Here is a 21,285-nt window from a genome sequence, read left to right as displayed (position 1 = left end):
GCAGAACCCTATATCGCTTATTTATTTTTTGGGGGGGTTAAAAAGTGAAATACAAAAAAAAAATCTTTAGGCCACAATTTATTTTTCCTTTACACTAAGTTGGCCACAAATCACCATCTATGAATATGAGCCATCTATGGTAACAGCCCCACATGAAACTAGAACTATGGAGCCAAACTGCATTAATTGGGAATATTTTTGCATGTATTCTTCACGGTTTCTATTGTTGAGGTGCAGTTTCATGATTAGGATAGTTTCTTCCAAAACTATATTCCAACACATAATTTATCTGCTGGAAAACAAAAAAATGTGCTCATAATAACCGATTTCACTTTTCTTGTAAGTTTATTTGTTTCTGTTTGTGTTTTATAGCTGTTACCTGCCCAGCTCCCCCCCAGCTGTCTAACGGGCTGTTGGAGGGAACCAATTTCGATTGGGGATTTAGCATAAGTTACGTTTGCTCCCCGGGTTATGAACTGTCCTTTCCTGCTGTGCTAACGTGTGTTGGGAATGGAACATGGAGTGGGGAAGTCCCACAATGCTTACGTGAGTTCATTTTGATGAAAAGTTGAAATGTCTGTTGACCTCTGATATTGCTCACACGCACATCTTTTGGCAGTCTGTTTTGATTTTCTAACTTTGCATCGATAGGCAATTCTTAGTCAAAAATTTACAATGGAAGTTTGAAATGTCAGCCAAAGATCTGCTTAACAAGTTAAAAATGATGCAAAGTAGCATTGTCATATTGTTTTAAAGTGTTTGTATTCGTATATACAGAGCCATGCCCCCAACATGTCAAGGGGGGGTGTTGCCAGAGGCAGCATCATAGGCGGGAGGATGAGGGTTCATGGTCTTATTGAAAGAGCTACACTGCTGTTCTTCCGATCTTTACGATGTAGCAAAGTCAGTGTTATCATATAGACGGCACCTACTCATGCATGCTGAAAAGAAAGTACTGCATTTCTGTACAAAGAATAGAGGATGTCTCAAGGACTCCTCTTTTGCTTTTTTTAATGTCTGTTTCTAAACAAAGGTGTCAATATCAGAATTATTTTATCTTCAAAACGTACATCTTATTGGAAATGGCAAGATGTATTGTGCCAGCATTTTGCTTGACAATGGATCACTTAGATGGCCATGGACTATGAAGAACCTAATTAAATATATTTAACTAAAATGATGCAAAATATAATTTCAGGTGAAAATATTTACATGGTTTTAAAGAAATACATAAACAGCTTGTATACTTTATAGTGGTGCCATGACTATGAGGTTCTAACACCGTTTTATAACAGAGTTTCATATAAAGTGGTTTAAAATTGAAAACATAAAATTATGAGTAATGGACACTGCACCCAGTAAAATGACAAAACTGCAGCCCCACACCCTCTAGTGTTTCGCTACTAGAAAAAGGTAAAAAGAATAATATAGAAGTGGGAGGTGCTCTGTAACCACACAATAAAATACAGAGCTTTTGGTGATGCCCTTTCCCGCGATTGGAGGATCGAAGAGAGGACGTCACCAGATGTGTCGCCATATTGCCCTTCATATATACAGTATGTGTAAAATACACACTGACTCTAACATACTTAAACATACACATGAACTAACATACTTACATAAGCACTGTAACATACTGACATACTTACACACAAATACAGTAACATACCTACACACACACAGTATTTGTTACTTACACACAAATACAGTAACATACCTACACACACAGTATCATACTTACACACTCTCAGTAACATACTTACAAGCATAGACTAACATGCACACATACAGTAACATCCTGACACATACTAACATCCTTACTTACACAACTAAACACTCCTGTAAAATAGAATGTGGGTCATTTCTTACCATTGTGAAAGAATGTTTGACAGGACACCCCGCTGCCGGGGACACAGGACAGGACACCCCGCTGCCGGGGACACAGGACAGGACAGGGAACACAGGGGAAGGAGTGAGGAGCCGGAATCCTCGGACGCTTCACCTTTAAGCAAGGATAGGACAACTTAACTGGGACATGGGGAGAGGAGAGAGGAACCAAAATCCTCAGATGATTCAGGGAAGGAGGGCAAAGGTACGTAAGAGAACGACAAACATGAATACAGGAACTAGCCTAGGACTATGAGATAACAATTGGAGATTCCGTCACATCATATGGCCATAGTATGCTTAGCCCACCACTATGCCAAAGTACTCCAATGACGGTGGGTCCTGACGCTAATCCCTGCATACGAAAGTACTGATAAACCAAACATTGAATCCAAACACAGAACCGAGAAGGACAAACCTTTAGACTGCAGACTGAGACAAACAGAACAAACGGGTGGGACACACCTTATAAAGGAAACAGAGCTGAAGCAGAGAGCAAAACTAGAATCCAGGAATCGGAGGTACAGAACAGAGCATACGGAAATCCAGGAATGGATCACAGCAAAACATGGGAACTGAGGGAAGGCAGGGAAAAACAGAGATATGCAGCTCCGCAGCCTGGATGGACCCTGACACTATGTATCAGAGCTTATCACTATGTTTCCAAATGTGTATATACAACATACTATCTAAGTAACTGTTCCCATCTATATTAATAATATTAACTTATATTAATAATGATTGTCTCATATATAATTGCAGTACACATACTGCACTGAAACTCATTGTTATCAAAGTAGCAACTATCAACATACAATTTTTTATACCTATTTCAATCAACCATTTTCTAACACAACTAATTAAGTTAATGAGGTGATGGAATGGTGAACTTTTAGCCTTTGCACGCATTTGCTGAAGAAACTTTTAATAATAATAAAAAAAATCATGTAGGGAATTATAATGTTATGTGGAACAGTTTAGAACCACTGGCATAATGGAGGCCCCTGCAGCCCCAGAATTGCCAACCCGTGCTTAAAGCTAGGCCGGAGCACCACGCTCCCTCAGTCCCCGCACGTTTAGTCTGGGGATATGATGTAATTTCCCAGCACTCAGATGTAGGCAGAATTTGGGAACTATGAGGTAGAAGAAGAGCTCACACAACAAACAAGAGGGAGGGGAGGGTTTGTTTGTATATGTAAGTATGTAAGTATGTTAGTGTGTGTGTATAAGTAATTATTTTAGTGTGTGTGTATATGTTACTGTGTGTGTCTGTGTAAGTATATTGCTGCGTGTAAGTATGTCAGTATAGTGTGTGTGTGTGTGTAAGTAATAAGTATCACCAAAAACGAACAAACTACCAATAACAGTAGAGGTACGTGCACTGTACATATATAAACACCAAAACCTATTACCAGGAGAGCACGTAAGGAAAAAAGGTATATACAAAGTAAATCTTTATTAAACAATATGATTTAAATACATATAAAAAAAATACATATCATAAAAAAGCATCTCAGCACCAAGACACATATAGGAAGGTACATATGAACAAGGGCATATGAACAATAAATAAATAATTAAATAATGTACTTTTTGTAACTCCATAAGATATAAAGCTGTAAATGCTTTACAAGTGTCCGTGCTTAAAGAACAAAGCCTTTCTTTGTCAATTTGAAATATTCATAGGTACGCAATAGGATGTGTGTCGGTTACAAAAATGCAAATAAAAAACATTTAATCATTATTGATAAATGGGATTTTTTTACATATTCTTAGACATCAGTGAGATACCAATTATTTATGTCCTGTGTCTTATCTAATTACTTGTGCATGCCAGTACATTATAAGCAAAACAGCTGTAAACAAAGTTAATGAAATATAGATAGGCGTGTTTCATGTAGCTGTATAATAGTTTTTACAATAGAAGAATATTTAATTTAATAGGAAATTCCTTTAATATTGCCTTATCTGATAGGTACTCATAATTTAACTCTGAACAAATGCCACTCGGTGTGATTGAGGTCATTTATAAGGAGTAAATGTCCAAAGGAAATCGAACAGCAACATAAATGCATTCAGGAAAAGGTGACATTTCTAAGCCATGTTTTTGCACATTTGTTATCATCCAAGAGCTGCAAATGTGAAAGATGACACCTCATATAGAACAAAAAAATTTAAAATTGTGTGAATGGTTAGATTGCCCAAAGGGGAAAAGAGAGCTGAACGATTTTCACAACCCCCACTCTGAACAGAATTTTTTAAGGATGTATTGCTGGTTTTATTTTTACTTTTGAAATTGAATATTCAGATGTTAAAAAATGCATCGTCGACAAAAAATAATTTTTAAAAACAATTGACCCAAAAATAATGTTAACCTAAATGTGGTCCCAGTAGCCCTATACACGGTGGGCAATATGGACATTTGATCAGGATTCCATATTGTTTCTTTTCAAGAACAGATAGAGTGTTCTTTTGATACAACTTTTAGATGTGTAGTCAAACACTTAATTTATAACTAATTTATCTAAAAATGTAAATATGTAAAATAATAACACATTTTCAATTGTTATTAAACTAGTTCTCCGGACAAACAGTGCCCGTGCTGATGTTTCTTCCAGAGGAACTCTATAGTGAGCGATGCTACAGAGGACAGGCCATTTGTAGATGCTCTGCGTTTAAACTCAATGAGTTTGTGTGGTCTACCGCTTGGAGGAAGAGCAGTTGTTACTCCTAGAAGCTTCACAATTGTATGACTTACAGTAGACCGGCCTATTGCAAAGGTGGTATCATATGACAGTGCCTGGTTCCTGTGGCTAGTATTTATTACAGTTTCCAGCTTCGTAGCCCTTTGTGTTTAATCAGAGATCCTGTCCTGTTCTTGTTTGTCCTTCAGTTTATAAGGTTGGAGACCATGTCCGTGTTCATGTGTTTACATTTTGTCTGCTCTTAGCCCAAGCATCATGGAAATCCATGTTCCTTTAATCCTAGTACTCATATTTGGACAAATTAGCCGTGGGTTCCTCCTGATTTATTCCTTCCAGGTTTAATTCCTTCTTTGTCCTTATGTCTCATCTGTCCACCGGTCTCTGTGTTATATACTCCATCCGGGAACCTAATGTTCTTTTGGTAGAGATTACACTTGAAAGCCCCTCGGGTTAACCCTCGATGCCTATTTTTAATTAGTTATGTCACCCAATTAATTGATTGTCAAGAAATAAACAGAACACGTCCATATTTGTATTAACTACCAATAAAGCAGTGCTTAAGGTATCAGTAACCTCTGTCTGGGATATCATTATAAACTCTTTGATTGAAATCTTTTCAGCGGCAAGTAATGAGCTTTCAATGAAACAATCTAAACTTTGCAATAACACATTTAAGAAAGATGGCCCTATGGAATACTTCTTAACTGTTAAGAAAAGATTGCGGAAGATAAATAGTTGGTGATGGAAAGTAATTTATTATCAACGCTGATAAAATGAACAAGAGATTAAGATTTTCTGCACCAGTAATAATTAATAAACAACTTCCATTAATGTATTCTATTACATGGCAATGTTCTAATGTACAGGAAATGCTGTGTCGCATAGATTTAGAATACAGTCGATAATCCCACGTGTGATGTATATCACACAGCGATACCAAAAAGAAGCCCCATTACGGAACGATTATGTGGCTACATAAAATGAAACGTTCTGTTAGATAACACAATGCTTTAATAGTATAATTTTTTTCCAGTCGCTCTTTGATCTATTATTCAGTGGGAGAAGATTATCCGATTTACTTTTAGAAGTAAAATCGTTTCTAAGATATCAACTGCATGGCAACCACAATTTCTGTTCTTCGCTTATGAACGTCTTTTAAATAAATGTATAAATAACCAAACTCACAAACGAGGACTGCTGCTTTCTGAGAAGAGGCCTAACATTCTTTATTTTGCTGTCTCTGGTTCAGAGACAGATTTTGCATGAATCTTGTTGTCCCTCGGTTTTCTGGATGGTTACGATACTTCACATTATAATTATTGTTTTAAGCTTATAGGGGACATGGTTAAAGGTGAAAATAATAAATACAAACATTTTTAAACAAACTTAGGCTAGGTTTCCACCTGGGTTTTTGTCCTGCGTTATTTTCTTGATGAAAAACACCAAGAAAACTGCCACTGCATTTACCTGCGTTTTGGCGTTTTTTCTGGAGTTTTTTCTGGCGTTTTAGCCTTTCTGTGGAAATTGCTTTTTTGACCTTTACACGTTAGAAGTTTCACCCAGCTAAAAGGGATTAGGATAAAGTACTCTGCCCCCTCCTGATATCATTTCCTTGGTAGAGTTCTACTTAAACACGCCCCGGCGGACCCTTTTGTCTCTCTTCTGTGGTTTGTAAGGCATGCTTTATTCCGAATGTCTGCTCCTCTAGGAAGATTGGCCCCAAATGATGGTGCAAATTGGCAGGCAGGATCCCGTTGGTTTGTTTGTAATGGCATGTTTGTTCCAAATGGTGTAGAATTCAATATGAACTTTGTTTTGTGTGAAACTGTTTGTTTCCAGCCTATTTCTCGTAGGACACACAGATACTGGGTCCATCCTCTGCATTGTAACTGTGGAAAAAAAGCCATAAAAAACGCCAAGGCAAAACCCACATGGCTTTTTCATGGCGTTTTTTCTCTCCCATAGACTTCTATTGGAGAAAAACGCCAAGATTTCCTTGCAAAAAACGCCAGAGTGTCAACATGCTGCGATTTTGAAAAACTGCCACAGAGCCCAAAAAAGCAGAAAAACGCCAAAGAGGACTGAAAAAACGCCAAACAAAAAAACGCCAAGTGGATAGGGCATTGTGCGATTTCCTATTGAAGAACAGCTATCATCTGGCCGCAGCGTTTTTTCACTAATAAAACGCCATGTGGCTGAATTGGCCTTATTATGGGCGTTTTTAGCAAAAAAAAAAAACAAGTGGAAACCTAGCCTTAAGGAAACTGTTATTTATAACGACTATGGGATTGGCACTTTTTTCTTGGGAGTCAGCTGATGTTACTTATTGAAGGATACACATACAATTGTATGTATTCTACATGTAGTTATATATACATAAACAAAACTATGGATTAAACATTGCACGTGAAGGTCTTCAAGAGATCGAATCTAGAAAAATAAATAAATTAGAAATATATATATCTGTGTATGTATGTATATATATATATATATATATATATATATAATTTGATTTTACGGGGAAATAGATCTATATCACCTTATATATTTATGAAATATTCTCAAATTCAAGCCTTGTTTCTTAGCTTTGTGGGGTTTTTTTTAATTAACGCTGTAGATATAGTATGTTTCCAAATGTTTTTGAAATGTGTTCTGTATTCCAGAATTATTGAGAGTTTTATTGCAATAGTTGTTGCACCACAATAGCAATTTAAAGAGAAAATGTATGGACATTATTTTTCCCACAGTTGTTCCCAGTTGAAAAATCTGTTTTGTTATGTTGAAGGGCATGAATGCTTTCACTCTACCAGCATAGTTTCTGGTTTCCTTAGTTACAGTGAGTCGGGGATGGTAATTTATTCCATGATGGTGTAAGGAATGAAAGACCTTTCTAAAGTTCCTCTGCATGACGATGACTTGACAAGCAATTCTTCCTTGGTAACCCTTATTTAAAAAATGCTGCATTCATTTAAGATTATAGTTTCATTTAACATCAAAAGGATTCTTTTTAGAGGATTGCAGTGTTAACTGTTTTTTTTCAAAGGAATTCTTAAGACATTTAAGATTAGTTTTAGAAATCTATTAATAAGGACCAAGAATTACAGAAATGAAAAAGACACATGTCAGCGCCGTATTTGATGAATAAGATAACGGGAAGTAAAAAAAAAAAAAAAAAAAATTTGGAAAAGGGAACTAAAAAACAATTTAAAGAATTGATACAACACATTTTTCAATCACTAAAAATATTTTCTAGTTCAACAAAATGCATCTGAGACGGTGGTTATAGGCTTTGAATATGTTATGCGATGGTGGTTAATGACTAACAATATGAATAGTTGCTTCATGTGGCTTCCAGGACACCAACCACATGATTCCTGGGAATATTTAACAAACATTGGCTGTTTTATTACAACCAATGGTTGTTAATTTCCATATGTCACACAACTAGTACCCTGTTGGCATAATGGCGGTTGACCCTACAAAAACAAACAAACAAGATGTTACTAAGTTCTAATTGGAAAAATAAATTATTTATTTCCGCTGATAAATATGTATATGCAAAATTACCTCCCTCCTATTATCTTCTTTTTGAAAGACGTTTTTCAAAAGCAACTCTGATTACTGTTATTGATTCTCTATACAGCTAAATTTTGTGGCGATCCTGGAATACCTTCAAATGGCAAAAGAGAAGGCAAAAGTTTCATTTTCCAGTCAGAAGTATCATTCATTTGCAGTCCGTCCTACATTTTAGTTGGTTCGAGTACCAGAATATGTCAAGCAGATGGCAGCTGGAGTGGCTCACCACCACGATGTATAGGTAATGTGCTATGCTTCTAAAATTAACTAATAGTACAATTTTTGATTATTTTGTGATTTAAGACAACATGGCACTTATTCTTGCTTAGTACATGCAACCCTATCTAGCAGTTATCGCAATTGGGTCCAAAACTGAACGGAACCCTTCCAAGCTTTGCCTGTTTTTTTTAAGCTGATCTCTCATTAAACTTTTTTTTTTTTTTTTTTTTAAGAACCAACTTGGACATCTTGTGAAAACCCAGGCACGCCTCGACATGGCTACCAAAATAACACATATGGCTATCAGGTAAACATTTTTCTATATTTTTTAAAATGAAATGGTGGGAATAAGTTGGGATGGTAACAAGATATTTCTTCCATTTAACTTTCATACATTTTAAAGTTAAATGTTTTTATTTATTATGGCCATTGATGATGCACTGTGTTTCCAATTGTTATTCTTTTATCTTAGATTGGAAAAACTGTGCAGTTTTCCTGCAAGAAAGGATACTTACTGCATGGATCCACAAGTCGCACTTGTCTTCCTGATCTCACATGGAGCGGTATCCCAACTGAATGCATTCGTAAGTTTTGGTTCTTTCACAGCACGCACTTGCTTAGTAATAAATCATTATACGGTATGAAATGATTTAAGATGATTGATGTGTATTCTAAATTATTGCTACTGAGTTTGGAAGAGAATTGTTTTTGGTATTCGGATTGCCCCTTCAAAAAACGATGTTCACTTGGGAACAATTTCAGCCTTCATTAGTAGTGGCCATAGTTAGGAAACCCACATCCACAGCCAACTAGTTAGCCAATATCTCACTATACAATGCAGGAGAGAATCCATTGTATTATATTTTTATACTGTGTGCACATTGTGCAACAACAAATCATACTGGGTCGCCAAAGCTTTTTCCTAACTTCTGCCTTCTTATTCTTATTTTTGACAGCAACAATCATCATCTAGGTCAGATGTGACCTTAATAATAATTTTCTAAATTCTACCATACTGCAGTATGGAAGTGATGATCTATAGCGGCCCATAATCTAATGGCAAATGGAGAAAAATATACATAACAATTAAAGAAGGCATGATTTCCATTCATAGTAATATACTGATACAGTTTAAACTGTAATTTATGTTCTGTTGCTGTAACCAATGCTTTCATTTTTAGCCCACAGTTGCAAACAACCAGATTCTCCACTGCATTCAAATGTTGTTGGGATGGATCTTCCGTCACTTGGTTATACATTAATTTACACTTGTCAGCCAGGATATATCCTCTCAGGAGGTACAGAGCACAGAATCTGCCAGCCAGACAACACCTGGAGTGGAAAAGTTCCAGTTTGCACAGGTATAGTTAGTAATGTTTAAGGACTACTAATGTTCTATTTCTAGTATCATACCTAGTGAATACAATTCAAAAAACTACGTGGCGATATTTAGCTTAGCCACGCTCATAGCACTGCCATAAAGAATCAGCTGAATGTGGTGTTTGAGTAGGTAAAGTCACCGAAAATGTCACACGACTGACAACAATGGAGCCTCCATGTCAGCAGAAAAAGGAGGTTTATGGGAATAAAAAGAGAAAAAGCCAGTTTTTTGTCAGCCCTAACCTTTTTCAGTGCAATATAACTCATTCCATAAATATACAATATTTGAGTTCCCTTCACACATCTACATCTCTTTTGAGTTGGGAAAAAATTTCCTTTGGATAGACTAAAATTAATCAAGAATGTTCACCAATCTTAAGACCAATATTTACCTGGTCTGGTACCCTGAAGCCATTTGGGGCTATTGTTTAGTGACATACATCTAAAATTAAGCATTTTTGGCAACATAAGCATTATTGAAAGTTTATTTTATTTTTAAGGATTTTAAACTGTTTAAAAATAATTTACTGGTTAGACGTTGTAGCCATGTTATTTTTTTAATTATTATTAATAGTTGTTTACATTATTTATGCATTTTTTTATACATATATATTTTATTAGCTGGATCCAAGTCCTTTGAGAACAAAACTAAGCCTGTTTTGGGAACTCCAAGCCCTAAACTGAATGGTAAGTATCAAGTAATTTTCTAAATATGCATATTGTAAAAAGTGGTCTCCGGTTCTACGCTGAGAATATATTACTTTAGAAACTGCTGGTTCAGAACATTTTAACGTTACTAAGTAATTCAGCCTCCTGACATCTGTAAAGAGCTTAAATCACCAAGTGGAGGATTTTTAAGCAATAGTTTAGTCCATGTGTGCTGTAGCTAATTGAGATTTATTGAAAGTTGGAAATTCTCAACATTTTTTAGACTTTCTAGATGTTTTTAAAGTTTTGGTATCTATTATAGTTTATATGTAAATATTTTGTGTCTACCCTACCTTTCTCTCTTTGCTAAGACTACTCATTCATTTCCTGTAACACAGCTTCACATATACAGTACATACATATCTTATGTAGCAAAATACAAAAGCACATATCAAGATTAAATAGCATATAAGCAAAAAAAAAGGAATTTCAAAAATCCAATATTCTATGAAATACACATTATTATTCATCACACAGAAAAAAAAAACCATAATCCCATATTCTATAAAATGCATTTTTATTAAATTAACTGTAAAAATGTATTCAATTGATGAAGTGTTGTGGACAAGACTAGAGTATGAATTTTACTGATTACAGGTTCTTATTATTGTCTCTTAGTTCCAGATGATGTGTTTGCTCGCAATCATGTATGGAAAGGTTTCTACAACCTCAAAGGAAAGAATCAGCCAATGAATCTGACAATTAACAGCTATAATATGTCAACAGGAAGATTAAATGCTACACTTATCAACAGCAACACGGAGTTCCTGCTTTCAGGTAATATTATTTTATATGCTTGTCTATATCAATTAATTCACATTATTCTTCAGCCAGTTCAATTGCTGATCAATGATGATGGCGACTGTCAAATTACAACTAGACTGTCATGTTTGTCTACTCAGATAGAAGATATTATTGTGAAGCAATCACATTGTAACTTCATATTAAAGTTAGGATAACATTTATTGAAAGTAATTTCTCGTATTGAATCTATGAAACTTTGCTCTTTATTTTACAAGGTGTAAAGTCATTTTCTTTCACACTGGTCAGGAATATTAAAAATCAATGCAGTTCTTCAGTGACATTAATACAGCACATTTCTCCTGTACGTCTATGAAAATGAAAAAGTATATTTAAAACTTGCCTTCTCCTAATTAAATGATTCTTGCAACTATGCATTTCAAGCAACCCAAATGTATCCTAATAAACCAGTTTACTTCAATATATTAACAGTTACATAAATATTAGTAGTAGTTGTAATATTAGTATTATAATTTGTAGAATTATAATTTTTATCATTATTATTAATATTATTATAAGTAGTTGTAGTACTATTAGTAGTAGTATTAGTATTATTATCATTTGTAGTAATAGTATTATTATTATTATTAGTGTAACGGGTTTTTGGGTAGGCCCACCAATATCTCTGTGGTCCTTTACCCCAGTTACCTCTTTGTGCTCTGCAGGCCAATCCTGAGCCTCCGCTACCTGGGAGTTGGGATACATAACTGTGGCAGTGCCTCCACCCAACGGAGCATCCAGGGTATGGATATGAGCTCCCGCTGGGAACATAGCTGAGTGATTAATAAAACTGACACAGGGCTAACTTAAAATGAACTTTGTATTGCACAGCAAAACACTATGCATAAATGCAACAGAAAACATGAAATATAGTAGAATGAAATATACAGAATATGCAGTATACAATACAAGGTTCACCCACCCACAACAATCACTGCGGCCCACCCTAATCTTTGCCCTAGTGGCCGCTGGGTACCTTTAGTTGGTGCACATAACACAGTTGGGGCCCATGAGTAACTTACTCCACAGTATGGGTTGAATTGTATTGGAAACTTCAGTATGTCAGTGGGACTGGAGATCAAAATCTTTTATTGGTGTGTGGCTAAGTTCAGGGTGCCCTGTTGTGGAGACAGGGGGAGAGGTTTTAGGCTTACCACCAATGTTCCATCTAATTTTTCTTAGTTGGTGTGCGCAGAAAATTTCTCTTGTGCAAAAATTTTCACAGAGCAAAAATTTTGTGCGCACAATATCCGCGCCGCATAAAGTTTCCCCCCCAAAAATTTTTTTTTCTTTTTTTGGGAAAAACTGTTGTGCGCACAATTTTTGGATGTGTGCGCTCTCTAAAAAAGCTATGTGCGCGCGCACAAGCCCACAAGCGCACAGCTTAGAGGGAACACTGCTTACCACTCCACCACCTGCAATCAGGGCAGTTCAGCCTTTTACCTCTTCACTGCCAACTCTGCTGCAAACAGCTCTGTATATCTGTCTGCTGGAACATTCTGCCAGGATGCTGCAACTCTCCTCTGAGCATGGATTTCAAGCAGGCCTCTGTTCCTAGGCCTCTCTCACTCTCCTTCTCTCTCAGCAAGGGTCCTTCACCTCTGGCATCCAACTCTCAACTCCCCTCTCCAAACTCCAATGGCCCCTTTTTTTCACCTCATCCATGTGCTTTGCAGTTCGCCATCTGCTGGTCACTCCATAAGAACTGCTGGTGAGTCAGCGACACAGCAGCAATCACTAAAATCCCTTGAGGGGTTACGTTAGTATTATTATTATTAATGTTATAAGTAAAATTATTATTGGTATTAATTTCCTGATACATGACTGCTATAAGATATAACCATTCTATTTGAACCTAATAGGAAAACAAGTGCATTCGCCTTGGATAGCTTTACAAACATATTAAGTACTGTAGTTTTCAAACATATTAACAAACAGTAATGCAAAAGACACATTAGTGTATGAGAGAAACGGCTTGTTTAGCACAAACAAGAGTTCTTTAATTGTATTTTGTCTTCATCTGAAAGGGAATGCAACGTCTCACTTTAATTCTGCATCTCCACGGGTGCATCCTGTCCCATCTTTTATTAAGATGCGTTCTACGTGGTTGTAGACAAACGTTTTAATGTCTTTTCTGTAGTTGGATGTTTTTGTGCATCTCCTGGAAGGACTCTATCCTATGTTTGGATACTTTGTTGTAATAGATCTTATGCATCCAGTTACACAGATATCTGTCTAGCCAGTGTTTCCTTGCCCATCCCCAGCCCGTTGGGTGTACTTCGCAGTGTCTCTTATCCATGTACCAGTCTCCTACCTGCTTACCCTAACATTTTGGCTATTTTTTTGGATTGCGAGTTGCCTCAGCAGCCGCAGAGTACCCAGGGGTCAACTTGTGAGTAAAAGAGGCTGTCACAGGTGAAGAGTTTGGCTTATGTGTCCAGTTCACCTCTATAGCTCTATCCACATGCGCCAGTTTATTACATACTCGGAGTCTGTTCATATCCGCACAATACATACTTTACATTTACCTAAAGTAACGTATGCTTCAGTAATCTCTGCCTTAAAGACACGGCTAGCCGAAAGTTTTATACTACACTTTGTTCCAGGTAATCCTTTAGTCAGTATTACATTTAGGACAGAATAAACATTTTAAGATTGCACCACTTGCTTCATGCTGCCTTAATACTGCGGGGACTTTTTTTATTGCAACTTGCTTTAGATATACAATAAAGCTTTCTCATATGTGATGTTACAGAAATGTGCTTGAAAGGTTAACAGGGCCTACATTGACGCTGTAATCAACAATACACAATAATAAAGAAAAATATAATATACCCTAAACCCAAAAAAGCCACCACTTCAGAACATAACAAATAAAACCACAAATGTACTAAATTGTATTTTAATCACCAAACTTATATTATGCCATTTTGGCAACATATGTCCATTTTTGGGGATAAGGATGCCAAGCCAAAAGTGATCCTGCAAAGATTGGTTGGTGAGAATTTATGTTAATTAAGAAATACTTAATTAGTGTATTATCAGACCCGAAAATGTATTTAGTTATTTCATTCATAATGTCAATAGAAAAGCAAGATAAAAGCCCCTTATCACATTCTGCTTATTCCTGCCAAATCTAAGTTTGTTTATCTATTAGGGGTAATATTAGATTTTGAATGTTTATTAAAATGATATTGATTTTCTGTGCTTAATTAAAATAAAACTTTGGGTTTGTTCTAATCAAAGTTGTACTAAAACCATGTAATTATATGTAATAAGCTGCCTAGGCAACATTGTCAACTTGATAGTAGAGAGATTGACAAATGAACAGAGCAAGTTGTGGTACTTCGCACCAGCTATGACATCGTAAGGAACTTGGCTCCCTGTAGGGAAATGTAAGAACCGTATAATGCTTACTTAAAGTATTGAAATATTTGGCTTATGTTAACGTATTTGCTTATTGCATTATATATGTAAACATTTTAAGGTCAAGTGAGAACCTGAGCCACGAAGAAAAGAAAAAATAACTTAAAGATGAAGCATGCTATTGGTTAAGGAAAAATAAAATAATTACTTGGCCTGTTATTTTAATTTATGTAAACCGGAAAATTCTTCATTGTTTTTATATACAGGAGTTTATAAAAGTCAAGAAGCTCGCTTGATACTACATATTTATTCAATGAAGTCATCATCAACCAAAGCGAAGGATGACAAGTGGGCGATGGATGGCTTTGTAAGTATAAAATAGCTTAGAGCTAGGAATAAGAAACATAACACACACACACATATATACTGTATAAATAATATAACATATATAATATACATACAGATATACATAATATATTAAATATATATACAGTAGATTATTAAACAATTGTTTTGATTCTTTTATGCTCAGAATACAAAATAATGTTAAAAATGTGTTTAACTGTATACCTAAAAATGTATGTATTTTTGAAAAAGTTTCTTATGTATGTTTTGGGAAGTTTATGACAAGGTGATGACAGATGTAAGACACAGAGCGCAGCTTAACCCAATTTCTGCAGATTTAGTTTTAAGGAGATCAAATGTATAAAGGAAGGTCACTTTAGAAGTGTTTAAGAGCGCAAAGTTTTATATTTATATTTATATTGAATCTTTTCAATACTGATGAAATTTGGAAATGCACAGTGACAGTGATCTATTAACGAATAAACAAAAAAACATGTTATTGTTTCGCATTGTACAGAGGGGAATAAAAAGAGCAAACATATAAGTTTTATACACAGGCAAAAGTGTGATTTGGTTGAAAATAGTATTAATAGCACTAGAATTACTATCGTACAACAAAGATTTTTTCGTGGAATATGCGGACAGTAAGTTATCACTTGGTCAATGGATTTTATTCAAGAACTTTAAACAAAATGTCATATCAGTTTTACCGTATTCATTAACTTTTGTTATGCAGGTTTCAGCAGAACCCGATGGATCCACCTATGTTTTTCAAGGGTCAATTCATGGAAAAGATTATGGACAATTTGGTCTTCGAAGTATAGGTACATAGATGTTTAGATTTTTAAATATCGTAATTTCCACACAATAAATACATCTTTTTTATGTTTTGAGATAGTCATGCTGTACAACTGTCATCCAAATGCTCACATATTTTCAAAGAAATGCGTACATTTTATTTATTTGCTCTTATTTAAAGGCAGGGATCTGCCGCATAACCAGGGATGAAGGTAAATGGGAGGTGTTCCTCCCGATTATTTGGCTACTTTTCATGCACCCCTATCATAACTTGCTCAGGTGCAGAAAGGATCTTTCAGGAGTGAATGAGGTTTTTAAAGTAAGAGAGTTAAAATATTTGTGCAATAAGTATTTTTTATATTATATTTATTATATATATTTAGAATTCAGATATATTTTGCCAATGTGTGTGAAACAGTAATATATATATATATATTGTGTTTAATCTCTTTCTTTCTATTAAAGTAATAAAAAAAGCAATAAACAGCTTACTTTCTTTATAAGCCATTGTGAATGTGATATGTGATATGTGAATGTTGGCAATCTAAAGACCTTTGTCTCTGTATCCTTCGATTAAGACCTGTAAAGTATACTGTCATGGGCCTAGTATGAGATTACAGCGTTATTAGACCTTAAATAGCTGTATTTTGTCATTATAATACTTTTTTTTTCAGAATCAATATGTTTTACACACCATTTACCTATTATCTTTAACATTGAAGAACAGTACAAAGATCTATTCAAGTACAACCTCCAATATAGTCTCTACAGCACAAGTTCATATAATAAGTGATCCGTGCGTGGCTCTGGTTACCAATTTATGTCAGTGTTATTGAAAGCAATCTTGCCTACCGTGGAAGAAACACCTGTTTATTTTATAGATTTACTATAAACAGAAACGTCATATTTACAATCTAATTATTCACCAGCACAATAAAAATATCATGTTCCCTGGTGATCTTCTGGGCAGAGTAGGAATATTGTCATTTCATTAAAAGAGATATTATTAAGCTATAAATTGCTTTGAGCTATTATTCTCTTGTGGTATATATAGTATATAGCATCGAGGACACAAGGTAGTCCGGAATGGTTTTAAGATTGTGTATGGACTTTAAGTCTAAATACAGTGAAAATACTAAACTACTATTTAAACCTTTGGCTATTTTATGGTGGTGTATAATTTTTCTGAATTCCCAATGACCACTTTTTCCAGATATAAAGGCTTCCATAGGAACACTAAGGGCCTGAACTTCCTTTCATGCTCCCTTAGAGCCAATGGGATGATGTCTAATGGTATCTATAATGGATGGCAATTATTACAACTGTGATATTTAGCGTTGCGTCTATCACGCACGTTTGTGCATCATCCCCAATGACCATTGCCACTCCAGTGCTCAGAAAAAGTGAAAAGGCTTTGTAGGTGCGTAAAATGAGTGGAACAAGATGGGGAGTAGGCAGAAAGTTGGTAAAAATAGACTCCCCATCCATTTATATACTTATTTGCACTATAGGGACACAAGTAGTAGAAAACCCATCCCCTGTAATATTGGAGCAAACTGATTTACAAGCCAGACTTAAATTATCATAGATAGTAACATAGTAACATAGTTCATAAGGTTGAAAAAAGACCAAAGTCCATCAAGTTCAACCTATATACATATTGTGTCCCTATAGATGTTCGTTCCATCTGAAGAGAAGGCATCTCAGGTGTTGAAAGCTTATGTAACTATATATCCGTTTCTGTGCTGGGCCATTGAAAGATTATAAACTTCAGGAAAAGGCTCCATGTTTTATATAATGGTATACTTTTTTGATTATTTAAAGGCATTATGTCATTAGGTGGCGGTTTGATGTTCCTTGGTGACATTCCCAAAAGTTAGCAAAGTTTTGATCTACGCAAATGGCTTAGTAATTAGGACATACCTGAAAACAAGAGATATTTCAGTGTATCCTTCCTGCTAAAACACTTTATAAATCAATAATTATAAATAGTAAGTATTCATGCCAGACTGAAATACTGAAGAACATAGAGTACCTCATTGTATCTGATTCATTTGAGTGATCGGTGAACACACCTTTTGTGAAACATTAAACCTGAAAGACAAAAAAGTCAAGGCTGATCACTTGGAGCAGTTTTTATGATAGCTTGAGGTCTGAACCCTAAAATAATTTATAGTTTTTGCTTCATCTCATTTGCCAATTAAAAGTAATTAAATTTATTTTTGTTTGCTTGTCAAAAAAGGGGACATATGGAGACAAGCCACATTACAGCCTAATTTACATCTGAAAAGACCCCGGTGATATTTAGTACACTATGGCAAATATTTGTCATTTTAATATTTACCTTTTATTCCTTAAAAAAATCTGGGTTCCGGTAACTTTAACCAATATATATAGAAATACCATGTGAACACGAAGAGAATATGCATTTGCGATATGCGGTTTCTTTGATCCGTGTACCTTTTTCTGGTCACAGGAATGAACACGTCACTTGATAACTCCACAAATGCGACACTCGGAACAAACAGCAGCTCGGTGGCTATAGCTATTCTGGTGCCTTTCTTTGCTCTAATATTTGCAGGTTTCGGATTTTATCTTTACAAACAAAGGTAAGCTATTACTGAGCCATATGTTATTGCACCAACATCAATATTGTATCTGCTTTATGTGTGTTCTCTGATAGTGTCATGTATCTCGTATAATATATACACATTGGTACTCTCATCTATGCCAATAGAATAAATAATATTTATTCTCATACTGCTCCATACTATGTCATATTTAATTTAAAATACAGGGTTATTAAAATATTCATAATGTGACATTTCACAATAAATATTCAAGTTTTGCTTAGGAGACGGTGTGATAGCAGCAAAGAAGGTTTCTTGAGTGTTTTATGTTACTCTATTGAGAACAAATAGGAGATTTTTTATTTGTCTCAGTGAAGCTTCTAGATTAGTAGACGCGCGTTTACCGTGAGGACCACACTCAAACCCTTTTTATTTTCACCCCTGCTGTTCCGGTTTTCACTTCACCCAATTAGTTCTTTAGTCGATTGAATGAACTTATTTTGTCTCTATAATTCATTAATACATATCGAAATAAGTGGATTCCGGTAGTCACAGTGCAGGCAAGTCAGACCGTGCATAGTCAAATCTGCCAGTGACCAAAAGAGGGCAATACTGTGGCATTGTCTTAACAGCCCATGTAACATAGGTGAGGCGTGCTATGATCTGAAAACACCGTGCATATAATGTTATGTGTGAAGGCACTTTAATTTTAGTTATTAATAAGCACATGCTGCATGGATATTTAGTGCATGGACTATATTGCCACCTATCAGGCCAATGTTTGAGTGCGCTCTCTCGCTAGCATTGCATAAAAAACAGTATATTGTCCATACGTGGGAACTGTCCGGATTTCCATCCGAGAATCTGGGTGCCGCTTCTCCAGGCCGTGTTGCTCTGTCTATAGGTTGTTGGAGGATGTCCAATCCCTGCCCGATTCTCGTCCCTTTCCCATATGTTAGCCCCACCTCTCACTAAGCGACTCCCATCAAATAATACTTTATGAGTACTTTAATACACATTCTGAAAGAATAAAATAAGCCACTTACCTCCACCCCTCCACCATGGTCCAACAATTCTCTCTAAATGATTTCCCTCTAATGTTTTTTTTATTGATGTGAGTTGAGTCAACTGCTATTACTTTTTAACAAATAATAGTAAAGACTGAGTGATACATATGTGTTATATACTCCTTACAGGACTGCACCCAAAACACAATATACAGGATGCTCTGTTCATGAAAACAACAATGGCCAAGCAGCGTTTGAAAACCCAATGTATGACACCAATGCAAAATCCGTGGAAGGGAAAGCTGTGAGATTTGACCCCAATTTGAACACTGTCTGCACAATGGTATAATGCTGGAATACTTTGAATCGGGAGCCTGGAAATGAGACATAAAGCAGAGTACTACTTGGGTCGCTGCTATAATTAAAGCACATTTCGAAGAACATTTGAAATCACACTTTCAAGAAGAGAAGACGACAATGAGAGAAGTTTTATGCCGAAGGGACTTAAATTATTCTTTATGTGCGGCATGAAGAGTATTCCAGCTAATTGCCTGCACTCTGTGAGTGCTGAATTACACTTTATTTTCTTTTTTTTAAAAAGGAGATTTATTCTAAATTCAAAACTTATTTGCATATATCGGAGGAGCATCCACTATCAGTATTTACTGTGCTTTATAAACTATATTAGATGATCTGGGAAAACAAAAAAAAGATATATGAGAGACAATTACTATACTTACTGGAGACAAATATGTTTAATTGCAGGTATAAGAGTTTTATTTTCTTTGGTTTTGCACCATAAAAAAATAGGCCCTTGTTGATTTCCTTTTCATGTGCGTCCAAACTAAAATCCAAATGATAACAGGTGTACTTAATTTTATTGTTATTATTTTATAAAAAAACCCCATAAAAAATAATAGTTTGAAGCATTTCAGTTGAAGACTTCTGTAATCATTAATTTAAAAGTCATGAGGTGCTATTCCAGGGGGTCCTGTGACTTCCTCGCTGTCATTGGGTAACAATTCCCATCATTCTCAGTCAAAAGACCGCTCTGAGAGTGATGACTTTTAGAGGCCAGCAAGAGCTGGGTGTCTGCAGCTCACCAACCAGGCATTTTTGTCATTTGGAGCTATGAATATTTTTACGTGGCTCGCCATTAATGAGTGGTGTCTATTGAAAGCTGGTAACCATGCTATGCATCTGATGGTTAACACGGTTGCTTTAACTCAATCTACCAATTACCCTTCATGCCAGTGTATTGTTATTTTATATCTTTATTCACTTCTAGTTCCATAACTTTTTTTTAACAGGAAAAGAATTCTCTTTTTACTCTCCTGTCCTGACCTCATCTAAGCCTTCAGAGCCCTATTCTGGATTTTCTATATGATAGACTAAACATATGCCTAAAGCTTCACATTTTAAATGTGGGGTTTCTACTAGTTTCACCAAACAGTTTTAGTATATAAATTATATCCATTTTGGCTCTTCGCACTTATTCCTGTATCCTGCTTGCAAAGTACCGTTGGTTGTTTATTTGTTTTTTGTATTTTTTAGATTGTAGTGTCACAAGTCATTTGTTTGCCTAGGTATACCTAGAATGTAAATAGATCCAGCTCTGTGTATTTCCTTGCTCATTGTAATTCTTTGAGTGTGGTTGCAAAATCAATCCATTGCAAGAGAATGGCTTAGATGTACTTACTGTAAGATTTTTCCACTCTCTTAAATTATCTTGTCATTCTACCAAGACCAAGTCCCTTTGGCAAGTTGGGTTCACAGGATAAGGGTCTGGAGAGCTTGTTTTAAATATGTCTCTCATCTTTGTGCATCTTAGGCCATAGGTCCTGCTAAAAAGGCAGCATTTCTCAATATTATTGCATGAATATAGGCAACTGAATACATTTTAGTCATTTACGTTTTGGTCAA

At 35.6% G+C, this 21,285-nt stretch overlaps 1 protein-coding gene across 1 annotated transcript in view; it reads left to right on the top strand.

Annotated features, from left to right (window-relative positions):
* Positions 1-19,711, top strand: part of LOC149305636 (CUB and sushi domain-containing protein 3-like) — a 403,051-nt gene extending 383,340 nt beyond the window's left edge. Inside the window, exons 62-72 of the mRNA XM_089477264.1 lie at positions 373-546; positions 8,236-8,409; positions 8,621-8,694; positions 8,860-8,971; positions 9,569-9,748; positions 10,389-10,454; positions 11,094-11,252; positions 14,909-15,009; positions 15,724-15,811; positions 18,262-18,394; positions 19,552-19,711. Of these exons, the coding sequence (XP_089333390.1) occupies positions 373-546; positions 8,236-8,409; positions 8,621-8,694; positions 8,860-8,971; positions 9,569-9,748; positions 10,389-10,454; positions 11,094-11,252; positions 14,909-15,009; positions 15,724-15,811; positions 18,262-18,394; positions 19,552-19,711 (1,421 nt within the window). The remainder of the gene's footprint in view (positions 1-372; positions 547-8,235; positions 8,410-8,620; positions 8,695-8,859; positions 8,972-9,568; positions 9,749-10,388; positions 10,455-11,093; positions 11,253-14,908; positions 15,010-15,723; positions 15,812-18,261; positions 18,395-19,551) is intronic.
* Positions 19,712-21,285: the final 1,574 nt, after the last annotated feature.

Source organism: Sceloporus occidentalis, unplaced genomic scaffold (genome assembly GCF_023333645.1).
Source record: "Sceloporus occidentalis isolate IW3139 unplaced genomic scaffold, rSceOcc1.0.p SCAF_11, whole genome shotgun sequence".
NCBI lineage: Eukaryota > Metazoa > Chordata > Lepidosauria > Squamata > Phrynosomatidae > Sceloporus > Sceloporus occidentalis.
Note: the sequence above shows the minus strand (reverse complement) of the source record. Positions and strands in the feature narration are given on the sequence as shown.